This window comes from Archocentrus centrarchus, chromosome 17 (assembly GCF_007364275.1).
Source record: "Archocentrus centrarchus isolate MPI-CPG fArcCen1 chromosome 17, fArcCen1, whole genome shotgun sequence".
Lineage (NCBI taxonomy): Eukaryota > Metazoa > Chordata > Actinopteri > Cichliformes > Cichlidae > Archocentrus > Archocentrus centrarchus.
The window spans coordinates 10,135,273-10,158,289 of NC_044362.1; the positions used below are offsets into that span (position 1 = coordinate 10,135,273).

The following is a 23,017-nucleotide window of genomic DNA, read 5'->3' on the forward strand; positions in this document are numbered from 1 at the left end:
GCTTTGGAGCAACCGAGCAAGAGGACAAGTAGATGTAATTCTCGTGTTTGAGACACAATTTTGATCGTCAAGAGTTCAGAGTTTTGATTGTTTACGTTCTGTTCTGGGTCATTGCTCATTTGTATTTAAATCCTTGCTTCGGTTTTCCATGTCCCACATGCAGGTAAGTCTTCCCCTGTTTCCTCAGCGTGCCTGCCTCCCAGGGTCTGTCTCAAGTCTGCGTTTCTGTCTGACGTGTTTGGTCATTCCCTGTTTTGTTTTGACAGTTCTTAGTCTCCTGTTCTGTGTGAACTGTAGTAAGTTTTGCTTCCTGTATTGTTTCTTTCCCAGCTGCTTGTCCCTAATTACCTTGTGTGTTTATATTGTCTTTTTTCTCTGCTCCTTGTCGCGTCATCGTCAACGGCTCACTGCTCATGCTTGTGTGTCTTGCTCATTCCATGTGTGCCTGAAGCATCTTGGTTTTCCTTGGATTACATACCTTTTGTCCTGCCACACAGCACCTTTCATGACAGTCAGATTTAAACTTCAGGCTTTTGACCGGGCCACTCCAGTACCTTCATTATCTTTTTCTTTTTCCACGTTTCCAGAGGTGGACTTGCTGTCATATTTTGGATCATTGTCCTCCTGCATAACTTGAGTGCTCTTGAGCTTCAGGGCATGAACTGCTGGTCGGACATTCTCCTTCAGGATTTTCTGGTAGAAAGGTAGAAAATGGTTCTGGTAGAAATTTTCTGGGTGCGGTTAGGTAAATTGAAATCAGCTTGTAAAACACTGTAATTCATCACAGTTAGTTCATGATTTAGCGAGAGGGGCAATTACTTTTTCACATAGGGCTGGGTAGGTTTGGGTAGCTTTTTTTTTTCTTTAATAGAAATCATCATTTAAAAACTCCATTTTGTATTTGCTCAGATTATTTTTTGTCTAATATTAAAATTAGTTCAATCGGAAAACATTTAAATGTGACAAATATGAAAAAAAAGCTGAGAAACCAGAAAGGCACTGAACAAGGACACATTATACATGTTCACAAATTTAAAAACAAGCATATTCAAGAGTAGTTGCAGGTAGATATAAATAAAGGAAGACACACAGCAAAGGGCAATGGGTCATGCACGAATCTGGGCCACCTGTATCACAGCCATGTGGGGTACGTGTTTTCCTGCTCACCCACTGAGCCACCCTGGACCCATAAATGACAACTTTAAGTGTGCCAATGAAATAAGAAAATGTAGCTTCTTAGTTTTTTGTAGGCAGCAAAACATTTAATTCTAGTCTTTCCAAATCCAGTGTGACTAAGAGGAACCAGAAAATCTGGTAACCTCACTTTTAAATAAAACATTTAAGTTTAAGCAAAGAGCAGAGGCCAGCAGGCATTCACACATATAAACAATCACCATAATCAAGCGCATATAAAATGATAGACTGTCCTATAGGGGTCTTAATAGTGAGGCATCAGAACCCTAAGCATTTATAACAATAAACCATTTTTCTTTCATGAACATGATGGGTTTGAATACTGAAGATGTAGGATGGACACTTTTAGGTGACCTCATGAATACCGTGCACTTTAATTTATCAGTTAGAACAAGCTTGTGTCTGATCAGCAATTTCTAAATCGTACTGTCTTATTTCTATGTAGGAGGAAGATTAACAAAACAATGACCTGCTTGTCTAAGCCAAATGAGATGGACAGCAGAGCACAGACAATGGGCACAGGATGAGTTTAAAAATAATATAGACAGTTGAATCCAAGTTGGAGGGGTCTGGGTCAGAAAAGGGACAAAAAGGACACACACTGTCATATTTTGGGTTGTTCTGTGATAGTGGGAAAGATTTGTACAGGATAAAAGTGTCGGTAAATGACACTTGACTGGAACCATTTTCCTCCCACAACAAGAAAAAGCCAAAGAAAAGTTTTAAACTATGAAAGAACTGTTTTGAAAAGAGGTAGTCAGCTGGTATTCCACCTGCATTGGAGTGCCCAACAGTGTCACTTGATCTCAAACCTATCAAACTGCTGTGGGAACAGCTTAACTGCATGTTATGTAAAAAATGTCCATCAAATAAGTCAGACTTGTGAGAGTCACTTCAGTAAGCATGCGTAGGGTGAAAAGTCTCCAGATTATCCAAAGTGGCAGGCAAGGATGAGCAATGCTGTTATTACTACAAAAGGAGGAAGCAATGTTTGAAGGGCAACATTATCATTTTAGGGAAACGTCACAATTTCTAACCTATTCAGTGCTTTATATATATATATATATATATATATATATATATATATATATATATATATATATATATATATATATAATTGATTTTCTCATCTAACTCACAACAGGAAAGTGATTAGGAAAATCACAGTTTCTTTAACTGAAGATTTTAGTTTAAAGTGTCTTCTTGCTTCTTGGAGTTTCAAAATCCTGAAACAAACTTTCAAACTTTATTATAACAATGCCAGACATTAAATGAGATTCAGTTACTTTTTAATGAGGTTCCATTTTCTGGCATAGAGTGAAAGGACAAGAAAACACACGGGATCTATCCATCAATATCCATCTCACTATCCTTTGTGCCTGTTTGTGCTTTGCAAGCTCCTCCTGCAGCATTCTGATTTTGAGTGAGGTCTCTGCTTGGATTACTGCTGCTGTGGTAATGGTCAGAAAGTATCAGATAGAAAGGCACTTTCCTCTGGTAGAAAAGCTGAAAGCAGGGATCTTGAATAGCCGTTCTCACAATCCCAGCCAAGTATCCTTTAAAATTGCATTTTTTTTTTTTCAGGTTACAGAAATTGTTTTAATAATTTGCATTTCAGACTGCAGCGCATTTGTCATGCAGGTCCCTGCTTACATCCGAGTCCACATATTTGGATCCAGACAACAGCACATCCCAGGGCTCAGTCACAGGTTGTTAGTGGAAATGAAATGAAGCATTTGCATTGTGCGGGACTTCAGTGTAATCAATATGACAGAGACATGAGGTGGGGATGCGTGGTCCTGTGTCGGAGCTATGGGTGAGATGCTAGACATATGTGGGGACATCAGTGAAACTGTTTGCAGCTTTTTTTTTGCTTTAATGACATCCCTAAAGCTTCCCAAACACTGTGAGATTTCAGCCAACTTTCAAGTTTACTGGAAGCCAAATTGTGTGTTACATGAACCTAGTAAACTCACAACATGATAATACCCAATGAATCACAGGCTGTGACGTATGACAGCTATTTCTTTCCATGCTATACCCTCCTTGTTGTGGTCACGACAAAAGCTGAAGGACACATCACACACACACAGCTTGGTATTGATTTCCTTCTTTTTCAAACATTTAATTTTTTAGTTATTTCCCTTTCTCACAAAGAGTGAGTAGCATTGTGATGGTTAACTTACACTTCTGGATTTCATCCTGGGCTATCTTTGATTACATGATGCAAATCTCATGAATCCCCATTTTATTCACAATAGAAACTAGAAAACATGTCAAATGTTTTAACTGAGACATTTAACTAGCTATGAAAAAGATGAGCATGATTTAGATTTGATGGCAACAACAAAAACGCTACAAAAACGGAACATTTTGCAGCTAATTATTGGCAACAGGTCAGTAGCATGAATCGGTATATTAAAAAAATCATCTTTGAGAGGCAGAGTTTCTCAGAAGTAAAGCTGGGCAGAGGTTCACCAATCTGCAAAAAAACTACATCCACCACTTGTGGAACAGTTTCAGAATAATGCTCCTCAACGTAAAATTGCAAAGACTGTGAATATTTCATCGTCTACAGTGCTTAATATCAAAATTCAGAGAATCAGGAGACACTGCTTTTATTTACATTTTGCACAATATCCCAATTTTTTGAATTTGGGGATGTAAGAGTGATAAAAACTGAATTTGAGCTTCAGTAGTACAAAAGCAGAAAAAGGTAGGACACTGCCCCCAGTACAGTTTGACAGTGATTTGTCTATTCATTAACTCAAGCTGACACTCACCAACCATCTTTCCAGTACTGATAGACTCAGGGATATAACAGTGATAATCGACTCTCTCTCATAACAGAGCTCACTGGATTCAGTCACACAATTTAATTGAGGTTCTGACTTCAAGCTCCATGTTAACGTACCATCAGGTACAGCAGAGTGAGCAGACAGGGTATGATTTCCCCAAATATGAATGAAAAGCAATGACTGACAGCAGGTATGGCTCAAATGGAAGTGTGTGCGTGTGCGTGTGTGTGTACACATGTACAGAAGTGATGTCGGGGGGGGGGGGGGGGGGGGGGGGGGGGGGGGGCAATGGGACTGTCAATCCATTCGTTTTCTTCCATTTTTCCAGTTCAGTTAGCCTATCCCAGCTGCCACAGGGCAAGAGGCAGATTGTCAGTCTGTTGCAGGGCTAACACAGAGAAACAGACAACGATTCACACTCACATTCATACCTACAGGTAATGTAGAATAACCTAACCCCATTAACTGTATGTCTTTGAACTGTGGGAGGAAGCCAGAGTATCTGGAAAGAACTCACACAAACACGGGAAGAACATGAAAACACAGAAAGACCAGATGGTCGATTCAGGACTCGGACCTTCTTGCTGTGAGGGTAACCACTGCTCCACTGTACTATCAATCCCTCTGTTAATAATCTTGCTGCAACATCTGAATAATGCTTAATAATAATGCACTGTGTCTATCATTGGCTGCTTGAAACATGAGTGTAACTACCGTGATGTTACCCACTGGTTTTGGACTGGTATGTATATGGTATATGGTTACTTTGGGGTCCCAAAACTCAAGATGGCAACACCCAAAAGGTTGAAGTGGTGGCTTCAAAATGTGGAGCCCAGAAACCAGTGATTGGTGCTATGGCATGGGTATGGTCTCCATCTATGAAATCTGGAATGATATACACATGTTTGGAGCAACATATACTGCCAAGCAGTCGCTTCTTCGAGTAAGGCCTTTTTTTTTTACATTTTATTATTTCAGCACGATTATTCCAAACCTGCATCCTTTTCAGAACATTTCAACTCAGTTTCAAGATTAAATATATTCTTTTTGTACTGTTTTCAATAAAATCCAGGGTTTTTATTTACAAGGTGACAGCACTGCATCTTCTTTATTGTTTAAATTGCACCTCAGTAATGTTTCACACCATACTGTAACCATATTTTCAATGAGTGTTACTGTAAGAATTGATGAATAATTTCTAACATCCCGTAGTTGATAATATCTATTTTTTATATCTTTACACAAGGTGGTTCAACTCACTTTTAGCAGTTGCATTTTTGACCTGATGAGCAGTGTGAGGGAGTGCAATTTGAAATTCAGTTCCAATGTGGTATACATTGTGATGTGCTACTAATCCAAGTATCACCATTTTAATAATGTTACTTTAACACTTTGAGCTGTCACGTTGCTTGATGTGTCGCTGTTATATCGAGATCATTTTTCCAAGCGGCCTGCTGAATATTTCATAAATAGATCTTGTTTGTGCTATGTGCAGACCTACAACCAGCATACCTCATTATCTACACAGTGATGTCTGAAGTGGAAATTAAAAAGTTTGTGCAAAGTGTGGTCTTTTCTTTAACTTGTCGTGTTTTGTGAACTGTTATTTCGAGGCAAATTGGCAGATGAAGATGTTATCCAACAAATTCATGCTGGCTGACCTATGTTTGAGTAGCCTTATATGTCCAGCTGTCCATATTTAATCTTTCTTATGTAAGTCTATAAAAATGATCAGGTCAGATCTTCAGAGCATCCTGTTGCCTTTGATCCTTTAATGGAATAAAAGCAGCCATTGCAGTCCTTGTCTCCTAAACGTACATTTACATCAGTATTGCTGATGGACAAGCTGCAAATATCCTAGTTTCTATATGTACTGTCACTGTGATCACAGGTCATCGCTGCACAGCCCTGAATTTTATCTCCACATAATTTCAGCACTTTGAACTTTGCGCTGCTGCCCACACAGTTTATGATGTTCTGGTGTATGTCTATGACCTCAGACAGATTGTGTGTGTGTTCTTATTTCTGTGAGTGCACAGTCAGCTGGTATCACTGTGAATGCTTCTCGGTAACAACAGGTCAACAACACATCACGACTTTAAGGTCCTGGTTTTGCTTGGCACTGTCCGCTTACCTTATTCGCCTCGTACAGTTTTAGTTTAGTTTAGTTTTTTTCTTTTTCGTTGTGTGGGAAAATCCGCTGTCCAATTGTTCAGAGAGCTCTCTAATCCAGCCTTTGATCTGAGTTGTGCAGTGAAGCTTAATAGGATCGTAGTATTAACCCTGATGACAATACCACCAGCTGTCGCAGAGCCCCCTGTTGGCCACCAGTGGGAATGTGCCCGTGGGGGAAGGGGAAGGACAGTGGAGGGGTTGACTGACAGAGAAAGAGACAGAAACAGATTGACAGAGATAGGGAGAGAGCATCTGTGTGATGCCCAAAGTGAAATAACAAAGGAGAAACGCTGAGGAGAAACGCAGAAACTCCTGAAGTGCTTTATTTTTGGACGGCTATCTCTTTAATTTTACTTTTAATCCTGCTCCATTGACTAAATGACTTTTTTCCTCTTGTAACCTTTTACTTTTTTTCCCCATACAAGTGAACCTGTTCCCTTATCAGTCTACATTTATCTTTTTTCCCCACCTGCCGCATCCACACCCTGATATTTTTTCCAGCTGTTGGCTCTGTGTTTTCTTGACATGGCTAAATAAGTGGAGGAAAGGGGAGAGGGGGGCTTGCTGGTGGTTTTCTTTGAGGGTTGCGAGGTTGCAGACGGGACCAGGAGAAGAGGAGGAGGATGGCAGTGGCTCTGGAAGAAGTGTGGGGGCGGGTGAAGAATGTCTGCAAGCAGAACGGACTGCTCATCCTGTCTGTACTGGCCGTGGTCATCGGCTGCCTGCTGGGCTTCTTCCTCAGAGGCAAGCAGCTCTCCGAGCAGGTCAGTTAGTCCCCCGACCCCCACCCCCAGCACCTAATACAAATGCACTATCCTCCTGGCCCCCTGACTATCTGTCTTATCTCCCCCCTCATTGTTAACCCATGGATTCTTCTTAAATGATAGAATTAGATGCCACAACTTCTATACAAGCCAAATCCTCATTCCTTTGCATCAGTCTCTTTACTCCCAGTCCATGTAATAACCACCAGCATTTACAGAAACGTGCACACAAAAAATTTGTACTACTAACTTACAGTTAAACTCCTGGGGCTCAGCCATATCTTCTAGATCCCTAACCCCAACCCTAAAACCAGTCTGAAGCCACAATTAAACAATTAGGCATGTAAAGAGTTTTTTCTGTCCGCAAATGAGATAAATGCGTAGAAGGCAATCAACCACACATGCACTGCATTGCTGTCACCCTTAACTTCATCAAAATGTATTTTTCATCACCACAGTCTGCCCACTGAAGTTGGAGGTACCCTGTAATGAATGCTAGATTAGGTCTCAGATAGATGGAATGAGGTCGCAAGCTGCGACTGCAAAAGAGAGGCAGACATATGGCATTAAAAGGTCTCAGAGGTAACAGTTACCACAAAAAAAAAAGCTCTATCAAAGTGCTTTGTTTGCTCCTAGAATGGCATTGAAGATCAGACGCATTCATAATCCAAGCTGTCAGCTATAGCAAGCACGCTGTAATAGCAAAAGACTTTCCAAAGATGAGGGACTTGTATTTCTTCCTGTTTAAAATATGAAACCATATCTCATTAGTTTCTCAGATCGCCTGTGGCCTGGGTGAATCCACGGAAAGGGATTGCTCATGGGGAGATTATTTGTCAGTCGCTCACAGAAAAATCACATCAAGGCATACCATTTGTGCTTACTTATATAATTCGGACTGAATGGGAAGTGGCATTGAATAGTCGGAATTCAGAAAATGCCAAGAGGCTGCTGAGATAGCATGTCTAAATTAAATGTAGCTGAAAATAAAAAAAACTTTGATGTGCTTGAAATAGAATAAAAAAATATGAGTTCTTTGAAAACGTATGACGAGAACGTGCGTGCGCGTGTGCGTGCATGTGTGTTGGATATCTGATGAAAGATGCGAGCAGTGTGGTCATTTGAGCATTCGTGTGCTGTCAGAGTCAGCTGCGCGTCTTCCTGGTGTTTTTGTTTTGATCCATGTGTTGTAAAAAAGCCAAAGCCGTGCTTTGATGACAGCAGGAGTCATCTATTTTATATTTAGCACAGAGATTTTAAAGGTCCAACACACAGAATCCCTTACTCTAGAAGCGGCCACTGTTGTTTTGCAGTAGCAGACAGTGGACACTCAGAATCCTTAGCGGTGATTCTTTTGTTTCTCATCCCTCTTTTTCTTTAAGTTTTGTGGCACATGTCCACCAACAGGCATTGCAGTGAACTACAGAAAAAAAAATCCCTTAGTGTTCCCACATGGTCTGGTTAAGATCCTGAATCCTCTGAGTCCAGCTGGAAGTAAATGCATGTCCTCTTTCTGTAACTCCTGCCTGTTCTGGGTCACTGAAGCCACACTAAACTCATCAAAGTTAACTGGCAACTATACTGTTGTATTGTCTGTATTTTCCGGTGACTATTTGGTAGCCATAACACAATTCTACACAAATTGATAGAAGAAAATGCTAATGGAAATCAATGAAAATCAATGTCATGTCAATACTGTTGCTTTTTCAGTATTTATATGTATAACTGAATGAACTCCATTTCCCATAATCCCCTTGAGAATCCCAGGCTGTACAACACAGGAGGTGCAAAGACTGATAACAGCAGGAAAGAGGCTGGAACAGAGTAAAGGTTTTTCAAAATACAAAATAATTTGATTATGAATGTGGGCAACACAAAGTTATGATAGCAAAGAATTTGGTGCCGCAGTGGACGTACATAAGTTCAGGTCATTCATAAAGTAATATTTATTTTCCTAAAATCATGAAGTTGTCTCTACCTGACAGCAACTGTTTGCTGATGTAAACATAGAAAGTGAAGTTAGTCAGTGTAGCCATACAATAGCACACAAGTTGACACATTAGTACAATCCACAGAGATGGAAGTCAAATAGTATAAAATAACGTAGAGTATCCTTACACTGTGGCTTGCTTTCGATTGGCAGGTTGCTACTCGGTGGGTGTCCATAGTGTCCTTTGGTTTTCAGTCAGATTCACCCAACATTCCTCACACCTTCACCCTGTTGTCTAAATGCACTCACTGCTGGCCAACAATGCAACATGGCAACAGCCAGAATGCAAAATTTGAGACTTCTGGCAGTTTACAGTGTTGCTGGTGTCTAAATTCATCTTCTATATAAAGTTTGGAGTTCACTGGAGTGGTAATGCTAATTAGCACTAATCTCAAAATACAGATGAAGCTAATATATTAAATTGCTTTGGCTTAAACAGATAATTGGTCATAAATTAAATTACTGACCATCCATTCATCCATTTTCTTTACTGCTTAGCCAATCCAGGGTGGATGGGGGGCTGGAGCCTATCCCAGCTGTCATTCCGTGTGAGGCAGGATACACCCTGGACAGGTTGCCAATCCCATCAAGGGCAGGGCTCATTTTCTTTAAACAAGTCATTAGAAAGCCAAGAGAGCACCAGTATCAGCAGGCTTCCCCCCTCTGAGCTTCATCAGTGTACAAAAGTTTTATGGCAATTCATCCTACAGTCTTGGAGAGACTTCATTGTGGACCACAGAGGTCCATTGCCCAACAGTCCATCATTGCAATTCATAAATCAGCATCAGGGCCAAAGACAGTGTGTGACTCGAGAAAAAAAATTAACAAAGGCTCCAAAAGAAATAGAACTTGGCCTGCAGCCTAGTTCAGTGTGTATTAGTAGTCAACACAAGCTGCACTGTTACATACAAATATGACGTGTCTCATTCTGCACACTGTGTGCCAAACATCCTTCCAGTTTGTCTATTTAAGCTGTAACAATTTGTGTGTTTGCTTTCAGTATTTCTGCCTGCTGATCCCCGCCCCAGCATGCAGGTTTAGTGGGGGGGAGAGGGGGATATGGATGTGTTATGCTGGTTATAAATTAATATTTAAAATATGAGCTACCTGACTAGAATCTAGTAGACCGTAAATTTTCTTCTAATTTTTTTTATTTTTTTTTTGTCACACTGCTTTACTCAGGGCCAAAAATCAGTGCTTGAATCCTAGTTAAAGCATTAAGTATTGATACTTGCTCAATACTTAAACTCTAGTACAAGTACTGAGGGAGAGCAAATTAATTAGCTGGAAAACCACACTGAACAGTTCAGTTTGCTTGTCTTTGGCAGCCATTGTGAGTTGAAATAATAAAAATTTTGTATTAAAAAAAAAAAAAACTACCAAATACAGTGAAGAAACAGAAGACATGGCATTTAAAAAAATAACGCAAGAAAGAAAGAAAGAAAAATAAACAGCAGGAAAATGTAAAGAACTATATTAATGGTGCAGATTAAAGGTTTGAGCAGCATTTCCATTTAAAATGTGATTTTTATTAGAAGTCACGGCTTACAAAAATAAATTACAACATGTCACAAAAACAGCTCTCGGCACTCAGCGGCTGATTGTTTCTCAAATGATCTGTAACCCTGCAGCTCTGCGAGCACAGAGAATATTTTTGTATCTAACATGCACTAAACACACACGTTTCAGAAAGCTGCTGTTGCAAAGTGGGAACAAAAAAAAATCACTGCATTCAGCTGTGCAGCTGCAGCTCCTAAACACATTAGTTTGCCACAAAAAAAAAGTCAAAGTCAGGACACGGTTTTTAAAAAAGCTTTGATGCAAATGATCATCATCAGGCTTTGTGGATTTATATTTGCGTTTATATACAAATAACATACATGTATACCAACCCATGGCTTCAGTGTGTGTGTGTGTGTGTGTGTGTGCGTGCGTGCATGTACAAAATGTCTAACAAAGAGTTTGTTCTGCTGTTAGCAGATGCCAGGACTCAGTGACAGCTGTGTTTGTCCCTCACACACAATACAAAGTTTAACACACACACGGGCACATGCACATGTGTGTGTGTGTGTGTGTGTGTGTGTGTATTGTGCATATTATGTCCAGCCACATACTTTGTGACCCCACCCACCCCACCTACGTAAGCACAGTAAAAAGTAATGTTTATAGGCAAACACAGCCATTTGGCCTTAAAAGCTCTCCCGCTTCAAAACAGAATCAGAAAGCTTTTATTGCTCCATCATCTCAGGCACAGATGTGATGTACTTAAATTTCATTTATTCATTTCCAACTCTTCAGCTCTGTTTTGTTTTGCCACATGCTTTTTCCCCTCAAATCTTGCGTTCATCTGTTTGACCTGCTTGATTAGGTAATCAGCTAAGTGCTGTGTTCCTTCATTTATCTAGCCTTAATACATTATAACCCTAGAAAGTTGGATATTTAAACATAAAGTAGACCAATGGAACCAATAGTAGCAAACTGAAGTGCAGAATTCAGTCTCCTGTTATCTCTACTTTGGTCACAACAAAGTCACGGCAAATCATGGACACTGGTGTTTGTTGATGGGCAGGTTGTGTATATCAGAGCTTTGTCAGTGGATGCTTTTCTGTAATTACTGTTGGTAGCAGTGGTGTAAGTGAGGCCAAACCAAAATTATTAAAGGAGGGAAAACAATAAAAATGTGTAAAATAAACAAAAGCTGTTTCAGTCAGGGTGATAGCTGATCTCTATTAGCAGATCTTCAGATGAATATTCAGAATCTTTTAGAGCCAGAAGCTTTTCGTTTTCTATTCGAAGTGCATTTACACTGACCAACCACAGTTAAGGAGGCAGCAAAGGAGCAAAGGAGAGGTATTGAAACTGAAGGTATTGAATTGTAGCTCTCTCCACCTTTTGCAGTCCAGCAGCTATGTGTGTTTTCACATCTGTGCTGTTTAGTCAGATTGCAACCAAACTCTAGAGCGGGTTGTTTATGGTGAGGATACAATCTGACCTCAGTCCAATCCAGCAGCCAGGTGTTTGAGCTAAACCCCTTTCCACAGACAGGTATGATTTGCATAAACTGTACAAACTAGCCATAAAATTACTAAAATTGCCCAAATAAATGCAAATTTTAGGAGTAAATACTGTATGTTATCCACTAGTTCAGAACACAGTGACTTCTTTCTGTATTTCATTTTGCCCCCCTCCCCAACCAATTAGTGCATCTGAATAGATTAGGTACATAGATTAGATATGAAAAAAGTCATCATATCCCTACTTTATGTTCCCATCAATATACTCCCTTTTCCTAACAGTTTTTCCAGTTGTCAGTCTAGATGTTCTTAGGTTTGCACCTCTGTGGTTGTGACTTGTATACCTCCAGATATTAGTCTGGAAAACAGCAGAAAACTTGATGGTTTCTTTTAATGCAGAATAGCAGCAGTTGTATGACAAGCTCCATCAAGATAACTTGCTTTTTGACATTTTTAATATGTGATATTCTGACATGTTATTGTAAAGTAATCTTAAAGTAACCTTGAAGTATTTGAACACAGTCTTTAGGGAATTCAGATATTTCCTGGTAACACTATTACAGTTTATCAATTAATTATTTAATCCATTGGGTTCATTCATGTTTTTTGTTACTGCTGATCTAAGTTTCTTGATATTTTCTATGAATTAAAGACTTTCTTTTCCTTTTTCTTTTATCTTTACTTCTAAAAAACCCACCCTACAGCAGTTTTATCAGTCTTTATTCTATATTTAGTCCTAACTTGAACAAATTTCCATTGCAGATACAAATTTTGATGACCGTTAAGTCGTGTACTGGTGACGTACATGAAAGAAACACAAATGGAGAACGTGACATTGCATTCACAGGGGAATGATGAAATGAACAGTATATGATGGGAAATCAAAAGAATTCTGATTTATTGATGTGTGATGATGTTTTTTCAGATTGGTCTGCCCAGTAAGGAGGAGATAGGGTACATATATACATACATATGCTATGATCATCATAGTAAGATATGTGTTCTTATATGTATATGCAATGAGTGGCTGTTGAAAGCATCTGTTTGTTTTAGCTGAAAATGAAGAACCAAAATTTCAAGTGAAACATTCATTCAGAAATTCAAAGAGTTTTATGAATATGGGATTACAGCAGTTTGATTCAGTGTGCCACTGGTTCAGTGCTATCCATGCATACTATCACTCGGGGTGAACAAACCTGATTAACAGCCATCCCTGTGAGCATGCTGATAACACGTTTTTTTGTTTGTTTGTTTGTTTTTACCCTTTCAAGCACTGTAATGGCTACAACAAGCTATTACTAGAAACAGTAACCCTTTTTACACACACAGGTACCACATGCACAAAAGTTACATTGATGTCTGTTCAGTTTCTGAAAGCAACGGGTATTACTGAAAAAGGACTTTTAGCCTTTAGATGGGAAAAAAAAAATGAAGCTGTCTCATCTGCAGATAACGTAAAATATAAAGGCAACTTCTGAACATGTCTGTACCAAGTGACCTCAGAAGTCTGGGTGGCTCGGCGCTTTTCTGCAGATCTAATCTGTTTTGTGTTGCAAGGCCATTCATTTTTACATGGGAGACTGTAATCTAAAGGGCAGTTATGTGCTGAAAGCTGCTGCAAAATATGCTTTCCCTCCATTTTTCCATTAAAGTTTCTGTTCAGTAAGGTACACAAAGATGGCAATGTCTGATTTTTACGATTTGTCTTGTAGTAATAATAATGATGACATGGTGGTTGACCTCAGCTTTTTGGCAGTGAAAAAACAGCTTTTCTCTGCTGCTTGCAGGAGGTGAAGTACTTCCAGTTTCCAGGAGAGCTGCTAATGAGGATGTTGAAAATGTTAATTTTGCCCCTCGTCGTATCGAGGTAAGGGCAGCACAGCTCTGCACAACACAACACGAAAACACATCACTTTAGTGCCACATGGACTACATGTGGACGTGGACAAAAGAGCTGTTTAATTATTTACATGGATGTTAGTTTTCAGTGCTGAAAACCAATAATGATTAAAATAAAAAATGTTCTGTACTCTGTACAGTTTTATATTATACACAGTAACAACTGTGCTGCAGTGAGCTGTAAACAAGCGATATCTGCATTTATGCATTTTACTGTATACTCATATACACATTTATACTCACTGATTTTACAGGTGGCACAATGTTGATTATGGCAATGATTATTATAATGTACCATCTGAGAAATCAGGGCTTCTGTTCTTCTGTGCTTCACATCCTCTTCTGAATAGATTTCTCTATTTTCAGTGTTGATTCATGCTTACATAGTAAAAAATGTTTGTGTTAATGTTTTTGTTAAATTACAGTAAAAGACTGGCAGTTAGATTTTCCAGTATTAAACTGCTATTTTATGGTGTGCTTACTGTAAAACGGTTTCACACAATAAATGAATTAAGTTTTAAAAAGAAGGAAATACTGTATTATTGTACACTTGCTGTGTTCAAAGACATTTACAGCATTCAGCGTATTCACAAAGAGTGGTTCGTTATGGTGCAAAATGTTTGCCGCAGTTTGTTACGATGTGACTCTAATTGGTCGTACATAAAAGTGTTGTGCTGTGTAGTAAAGACAGAAGCTATTTAAGAAAAATGTTTCCATGAGAAGAAACTGCTAGAAAAAGAAAAAGTGTCATTTTTTTGTGAATGTGTATTCCAGAGCTTCTTTATTGTACTTTATTGTCTCAGAGTTGTACTTTAGACACAATGAAAAACACCTCCCACTGTCAGCAGACAGTGGGAGGTGTTTTTCCAGAATCTACACTGACTGTACTGAGTAGATACCAGTTTGATACCTGGTATCTACACTGACTGTACTGAGTAGATACCAGGTATCAAACTGCAAAGCCAACCCTCTCTACCTACTCAGTTACCTTCAAATACACACCGCAGAGCTCAGATGAGCAAGCCGTCATACGGGGCAATGACTGTGAAACAAGAAAGAATGAGGCAATTCAGCATGCTTATTATTATAAGAAGTTTAAGGCCAGTAGGATGAGATGTAAAACCACTGTGAGGCCATATAAAAAGGCAGTTACAAATAAGATTTAAAAGAGTCAGATAAAATAGAAGATTAAAATAAAGCACATTTGAATAAAATGGATTAAATGGGACAACAGAATTTGCAGTGCGGTTATACTGCAAAGCACGATATGAATATTTAATGAAAAGCAATGATGAATGAAAATCTGATCATACTTCCCCTCTAATTAAAAAAACTCTCTGATTTCAGTTTAAAATTGTCTTCTGTCCATGTATTGCCTCGTAGACTACAGGATTCCCACTGCACGGCTTCTTGCTGATGAATGTAGATGAAAAAGCATGGCCTGAATAGGAGTTTTACTGCGCCCAATTACATGTTTCAGCATCTAAGATTAAAAAGTAATGTTTATAGGCAAGTAAAGCTGTTGCCCTTTTGTAGCTTGAGGTGCATTTTTAGTAGAGCACAGCTTGCCAGATTCTCCAGTTTGATTATTTTAGACCCAAAGCTCTTAGTTGCCTGCATGAGGTCAGTAATGTCCCAAACACACAAAAAAACTCTCAAAACAAATCATGCGAACGCACCGGTTACATGCAGGGTGCTTTGCGCAATAAGCTACTTACAATCTATGCTACAGCAAAGACTGGATGAGAAGTTAATCCTCTCTCTCTCTCTGTCTCTGCCTGTCTGTCTCTGTCTTTATCTCAATCTGACAATGTTTATGTGCCTTTCTCGTCCATTTTCCTCTGCCCATATTTTGCTCTGTAGTAAAAGCGTGAGGCATTGTGTGGTGATTTGCTATTTATACACAGCATGATTCACCCCCCCCCCCCCCCCCCCCCCCCCCAGTTTCCCAGATTCAGAGCAGGGGGATCTTCTCAGTGCAGGTTTCCTCCAAAAGGTGAGGCACGTGAAGACAAGAGATGTTAACAGCAACTGATCAGGCAGGAGGCCAAGTACAGCCAAGTTCCACACTCCATTTGAGAACACAGAAACTTAAAAACCATCACTGCAAATACATAACGCTCTGAGCATGCACCCCTGGAGTGGCCTTGATGAAGGCAATAATGATAATAAAGAGGGAAGGCCTATCTTCATATCATTATAGGTCTTTGCAGGTGTGCATACCAATCCAGTCACAGAAGCACTGCCCTGCTTTTCTTGCTCTCTCTTCTCGTGGCAGCAGGGAGTATCTAGACTGGGATGCACAGATCGGCTAGCTGACATGATGCACGATACAGTAGGGCTTATCTAGGGGTGAATATCCTCTACAGCCCATTGGCCTGTCTGTCCCCATTTTTCCCCCTCCCAGCGCCATCTGCGCGCCAGCCAAAGCGGAAACCAGATTATCCCATGAACGCGTCATGCAGAATCAATGGCCGCTGCACTTTGTGCCTCCCCGTGTTCCCTGTTTATTTAATTTTAAGGGATTGTAATTAAATTCTTGTAACAAATTCTGTCAAAACGTGGTTCATTCTGGGTCTGCTTAAAGTGAGCATTTGCATTTTGATGAAGGCCTTTAGAATTTAATTAACTTTGGCTCAGATCTGAAGGTCAAAGATGAAAAAATGGGTTTAAAAACACGCAGCTTCCACACAACGAGCACTTTACAATCCCACAGTGAACAAGAAATAATTGGCAGCAAAATGAGTGTTACAAAACAGATCTGAGTGGGTGTGCCAGAAGTTGTTTACACAGTTTTCAGAAAAATTATGTTTTTTTGTGAAAACAATGTAATGTAATTGTGAATGGGCAGAAATCCAGCTGTGTGAGTGTGTGTGCTCCTCATGCATTTAGTGTAGCACTCAGTGTCTTTGTCTGAATTTTAAACATGTGACTGAAGATTTTGAGCAGGTCTGCCGAGTAGATTTTGTGATCTTGACCAGATAGTATCTATTTTTTCTTAACTTTTTTTTGAGAATTATTTTAGGTTTGGTTTAAAATGTGATACAGTTGCAAGAAACTTTAATCATGCTTTTCGTGTGGAATAATATTTACCCTAATTTCAGTTCTCACACAGTAGCCAGGTGGTCAACCACCCTTTTAGGCTAGGTAGCAAAAACATTCCCTGTGAATATTTCCCAGACTGACTCTGTAAACAGAGTAACACTGAAATGCAGCAATTTGCTTGACCCACTGTAAATGAAGGACATGTAAAGGACATACAAAGTCTGGCCTAAAGATGCTGCAAACATGTTTACTGAGATTAGATCTTGACTGACTGCTCAAGACTGATTGAATTTAAAAGTTTGTTCACCAAAGAGTCAACATAAACATCACTCTACACATCACTACATTCATTTTTACAGGATTCATTTGGCCATTATCTGGTGTGCCTCGGTCTTGGGCCTGAACGCTGAAGGGGAGATAAATAGACCTGCAGCTAAAATCCCAACCACATGCTGCATAGTGATGTTGGTTTACTCAGGAGGTCACACAGTGCAGTTCAATGAACACGAGGTTTACAGAAAATTGGTTTCTTAATCTCAGCATGCAGCATAGAGAGTCAGATAAAAAGAGCAGTGTCTGGCAGAACTTTGAGGACTTTTCTTCCTGACTCGCCCTGATGCCCATACCTCAGAATGAAAAGCATGGATCTAAGGAAATATCAAGTACCAGTCAAAACAGCTTCCCAAAGCTTTTCCATTAGTCTTTATACCCCAGAAGACACAAACTTGTATTGACTTTGATGAAACAGACGAGGGTGGCAGGTGTTTGGTAGAGAAATGCCTGGAAATGTCTGCAGCAATCAGTCATTTCTGGACATTTAAGTTTTGTAGACTAAACTTATTATTGACACCCTGATATGCATGTCATTTATGTCATTTTTCAAAAAGGCAAACATGGCCTTTTTTTATGACATAGAAGCTGTCGAGGCACTTTGACAGCTTCTCTGTCTCTGTCCGGCTTCTCTGTCGAGGTGTCTCATGTCATTTTAAAGACACAGACTGACAAGTAAAGTCCTTCTACTCAAAAGTCTTAAAGGATCTCCTTTGATTCGATTAACTATCTATTAATAATTCCATCTTGTGCTACATTATTGGAAATATCGCTGATATTTTTGGCTGTTAGTATTCATCAATAGCTATAGGAGCGACTGAGCCTCGTTGCTATGAACTGTCTGAAGAATATACTGAATACATCCAAAATAAAGGAACATCAAGCAGTGAAAATGAATCAGAACATTGATGTGATCTCCTGAAACAAAGGTCACAGTGTCGCTGGTGGTGTCAGCACTATATACCATGGATAACCCCATTCCAAGGAGTCTCTGCCTTCTCTCTTTCATTTGGATGTGGGATTACTGTAAAGCTCTGGCTCACCGAAGGTAGAACAGCGAGGAGTGTAAGCCCCATATGGTCCAAAAATCTTATGCCAGATCTGCTGTACGTGTGCTTGAAACATCACGGTCAAGGCGGCTACACATGGCAGGCTGTAATCCCACCCTGACGTAGACATCAGAGAGAAGGACAAAGATCTCTGTAGAGATACGTGGTTACAGTATCAACAGTAAATTTAGAAGTCCACTGAAAGTATTTGTTCCACTGGAATCACAGTGGTTAAAGTGGGCTGAAATGGTCCAGACTAGCGTTCCTGTACCTTCAACAAATGAGTAATTGAATCTGATTGGCAGATTATGGCTAATACATAATGTGCAATCTGTCACTGCTTCCAACTGATGGCATGGAGATACTTTTTCAGTGATAAGAAAATAATAGCATTCAATGCCTCACTTACACCCACAATACATTGTTTTCCTTCTCATTACTGTGATGCGTTCATGGTGCACGAGTTAAAGTTGAGTTCGCAGTATTCAGCAAGTTACACTGGAGTAACTTTTCTCAAGTTTCAGGTAATTTCAAATGCAGATTTTCAGTGTTTCTGTGCAGTTTGTTATCCATTGTGATTTGGTAGCTAAATGTAGAGTTGCTGCATTTCCCAGGGAGAGGAAAAAATGTTAATTTGTGGCACTCACAGATGGAGAAAGTTGTTTGTTTTGTTTTTTTCCCATATTGTGAACATCTTGCAAAACAAGTGGAAGTTTACTAATTTTGTATTATTCAAAGGTTGCATGAAAATACTACAACAGCATTGTGATAAGGTGTGTGTGTGTGTGTGTGTGTGTATATATATATATATATATATATATATATATATATATACACACACACACACACACACAAAACAGATTGTATATATTCAGTTTAAACTGTTATCCAAAGGATTAATGTTTGGACATTTTGCCAATGCATCGCAGTGTGACATTCTACTTATGACATTTTGATTTTTCTGCTGGAGGTCATCTAATCCCTGAGCAGCTCAGGCCAAGCCCTTTAGTTATCATTTCTGCAGCTGCATTTGTTATCTGATGTTCCAGTGGGTGCAAGGTTTTTTTCCCACAAGCTGTGCTCTATTGTGTGATTGCGATTCCAGTCATATCACAATGTTCAGTTCAAGCAAAATCTAAACAGAGAAAGGTAAAGAGTTTTTTTTTCTTTAATAGAAAGAAACAGTGGATGGAATAACCTGCCCATCAGTGCTTCTGCTGCAGTATATGTGTGATAAGAATTAATATCATGGTGGTCGGTGAATTAAAAAGCACACTTAGTTTAATTTCATACTCAGTGGCTCATTTTTCCACATTAACACAGTACATTAGATTAAAGTGTTTACCGTGGTATACTGGTAGCAATTTACCGGTAACTGCATCCAAATGATAATTAAACCTTCTGATTTGGTGAAAACACTTAAAGTGAAATAAACATCTGACACTTGAGTTCTTCACCTTTTCACAACATTCCAGTTTATTCTTTTTTGATTAAAATGTTAGAAATATCTTCGGATGTATTAAATCTTTTGAGATTTGTCAGTAAAAGATGTAAGCAGAACTAAATGCACATGGGGCCAAACTGTCTGCTGAGAAACAGGCTTTTCCTGGAAAGCCTTGAGAAATGCACAGGTCTAGACTGCCCTTTTAGACAGAGAAATGACTGAGATCTGGTTTTATAGAGTGCAGATGCTTCTTTTGCCATTTTAATTTTTTTGTTCTTTGTGGGGTTTTTTTTTTAATTTTTTTTAAGAAAACCAATTGCATGCATGCACATGAAATCTGAAAGAAAAAAACCTAGCAGCAATAGAAAGCAGTGTGGGTGGTGGACCTCACTGTCTGCAAAGTGTGAACTTCAGATCAACAGCAGATAATTAGATTGATTAGATACCTTTTAAAACTTTATTTTGAAGTAGGATAGGGAAGAGCAATTTTTAGTGGTAACTGGAATATTTGTGATAAAAAATAAAAGACTTACTTGAAAAAAAACCAGATGTGACAAAATTATTAAATTATTGACACTGAATGTTTTATTCAGCTGCATACTGGATAAGAACGTGTCAGAGTGTGAGACCAGGCTGTGTGGCTTGTGTGAAGGTTAGGACCTAGCTGCAGGGCTCAGGACACGGCAGGTACAACTGAAAAGAACCGAGTATTTATTGAAGCAGAACATAAGTGGCAAATGAACCAATGTAGAAGGACAAACTGACAAATACACCTAAACTGGGAATTAAACTAGAAACACCGGGAATGCAGGGAACCAGAGAGCAAAATACAGCCATAACACAACAACGATCCAACAAGAGACAAGGTGACGACTGAGACAATAAATACACCGAAGGTAATTAGGGAACAGGCAACAGGTGAGGGCACAGCTGCAACTAATTACACAGATGAGACAAGGAAGTACAGCTAAACACAAAGGACCTGGGACAAGGGACTATCAAAGTAAAACAGGAAACAACTAGACAAAGACGCAGATTTTGACACATTCCACAGGAAATAACACAACAAAACACATAAGACCAGAGACATGACAGAGGGACAGGACAGACACAGGGGCACCACACAGGGAACAGAGAATCACTATAAATAACTAACAAATATAGAACAATAAACAAATTAAGACTCTAAACGAATAAACTAAAAAACCGAACCATGAGAATGAAAACAGAAAACGCCGGGGAAAAGGCCCAGAACCATGACAGAAAGGCTAAAAAAAAGCTCAAAAAGTTTGATTACTAATCAGTTGTTATAGTGGTTGCAGGCAAGATACCGGTGTTGTAGTCAAGACCGCCTAACCCGAGACCGAGTCAAGACCAAGACCAGCGCCCCACGCTACATGACACAATAAAATGTGAAACATGATCAAAATCCCTTCTCAAATTGATCTGAAAGATCCATATTCCCATAAAAACACCTGGATATTAAACACTCAGAGCTGAAATAAATGTAACCATCTTTATTTAATACTCGTGGGTGATTCCCATCATTTGTCACAGACTGTAAAAGAATTATTCATTGTTCATCACAATCGTCTTTACTTTTTTTGCCATTCATAAACAATACATAAAGTTATGTTGTTTTTAAACCAATAACAATCTTTGTAAAAAATGGGTGCTATTTCAAAACCACATAGCTAAATGTGTAAAACTAAAGCCACAAGTTTCTCTCTTATACAGATTAACGCTCTAGTATGTAACTTTTATTTAAAAAAAAAAAATCTGTTTTTTTTTTCATGTTTGTTGGATGGATGGATGGAGATGGATGAATGAAGATGGATGGATGGAGATGGATGATCTGTGAGGGGGTAGAGCTCCTCCACCAATCCATGACTGATCATGTTCCATTGGGTGGCAGTGTGTTTGGGGTCATTGTCATGCTGAAAAATGAAGCAGTTGTCAATCAGGTGCTTTCCAGATGGTATGGCAGTAGTGTCACGCCAGATGCATAGCATGACACTATTTTTCTGCATTCATTATTTCATCATTTTGACAAGATCCCCAAAACCACTGGCTGAAATGCAGCCCCAAATCACAGAGCGTCCACCATGTTTTTCAGATGGCTGCAGATACTCACTGTTGTACCTCTCTCCTGACCTCCTCCAGTTACATTACAGTTCTTGTGTAATGTGGCATGCCTCAGCCTTTTCTCCCTGTTTCCCTTCCTTAAGAATGGCTTCTTGACAGCCACCCTTCCATTGAGAGATTTCTGATGAGGCTTCAGTGAACAGTAGATGTATCAGCTTTACTAGATGCATCTCTCAGGTCCTGTGTCAGGTCTTAGCTGACTTTTTTTGTTTTGTTTCTGTGCTTCTGAAGGACATGACTTTCAGATATTGTTCATCTGCTGTGAATAGCTTTTTAGATCTACTGTCTTATTGTTGGGATTTTCAATAGATGCAACTAAAGAAGTGAGGGGGAAAAATGTGTTTTTGCAACAGGCTGCGAGTAACAAAGTGCCTAAAGAATTTTAAATTCTTTGCTATGTTGTTTGTTTTTTGTAGATATAATGCTGGTTCATACCTTGAGTTGGGTGTCTTTTTTATGCTTGAATATTTCATAGGTCATTGTTGGTGGCTTAAGAAACAAAAAAAATATCTGAAAATGGTCAGGCATGAGGACTGAACTGAAGATAAGTGAAAAACTAATCTTCAGAAAGCCTGGAAAACTATTGTTTAAGACCACTTTAAAAAATGACATGGATGGATGGATGAATGGTTGCATCAAAGGTTCCCTCACAGAGAGACTTTCTCTTTTTCTCACAAACCCGTTTCCATTGGTCCTGTGTTGAGTCTGATCGGGCGGTGCTTTTGCTACTCAGAGAGAAGTTATAGAAAATTAATCAAAAATGTTAAAAAGAGATAAAAAGCACAGACATAACTGCAGTTGGTAGTTTTTTTTGTTTGTTTTTAGTTTCATTTCACTGCAATGATGTTTTTTATTATCACAACTTGTTTCTTTTCCAGGTCTTGACTAAGGGACCAACAACAGCACAAACACACATTTTTCAGATGGCAGTACACAACTACATGAGTCTGCAAATTTCTGTATAACACCAGTGGACTACTAACACAGCACCATGCTGGGGCCTTGACTTTACCTATTGTAACCAGCAACATTTTAACAGTGTTTTTAGATTTGATATTTTTCTACACTTACACTTGTGGTTACATTTCATTATGGTTTCTTTAGCCTTTCAGTTACATTTTCTTTTTTGATAATATCAACAAAGGTTTCCTGTGCTATATCAGGATGTGC

General features: G+C 39.1%; 1 protein-coding gene across 1 annotated transcript in view; it reads left to right on the plus strand.

Moving 5' to 3' along the window:
* The first annotated feature begins 6,413 nt into the window (after positions 1-6,413).
* slc1a7a (solute carrier family 1 member 7a) overlaps positions 6,414-23,017 on the plus strand; it is a 38,699-nt gene continuing 22,095 nt past the window's right edge. The window contains exons 1-2 of the mRNA XM_030752031.1: positions 6,414-6,931; positions 13,723-13,802. Of these exons, the coding sequence (XP_030607891.1) occupies positions 6,791-6,931; positions 13,723-13,802 (221 nt within the window). The 5' untranslated portion in view covers positions 6,414-6,790. The remainder of the gene's footprint in view (positions 6,932-13,722; positions 13,803-23,017) is intronic.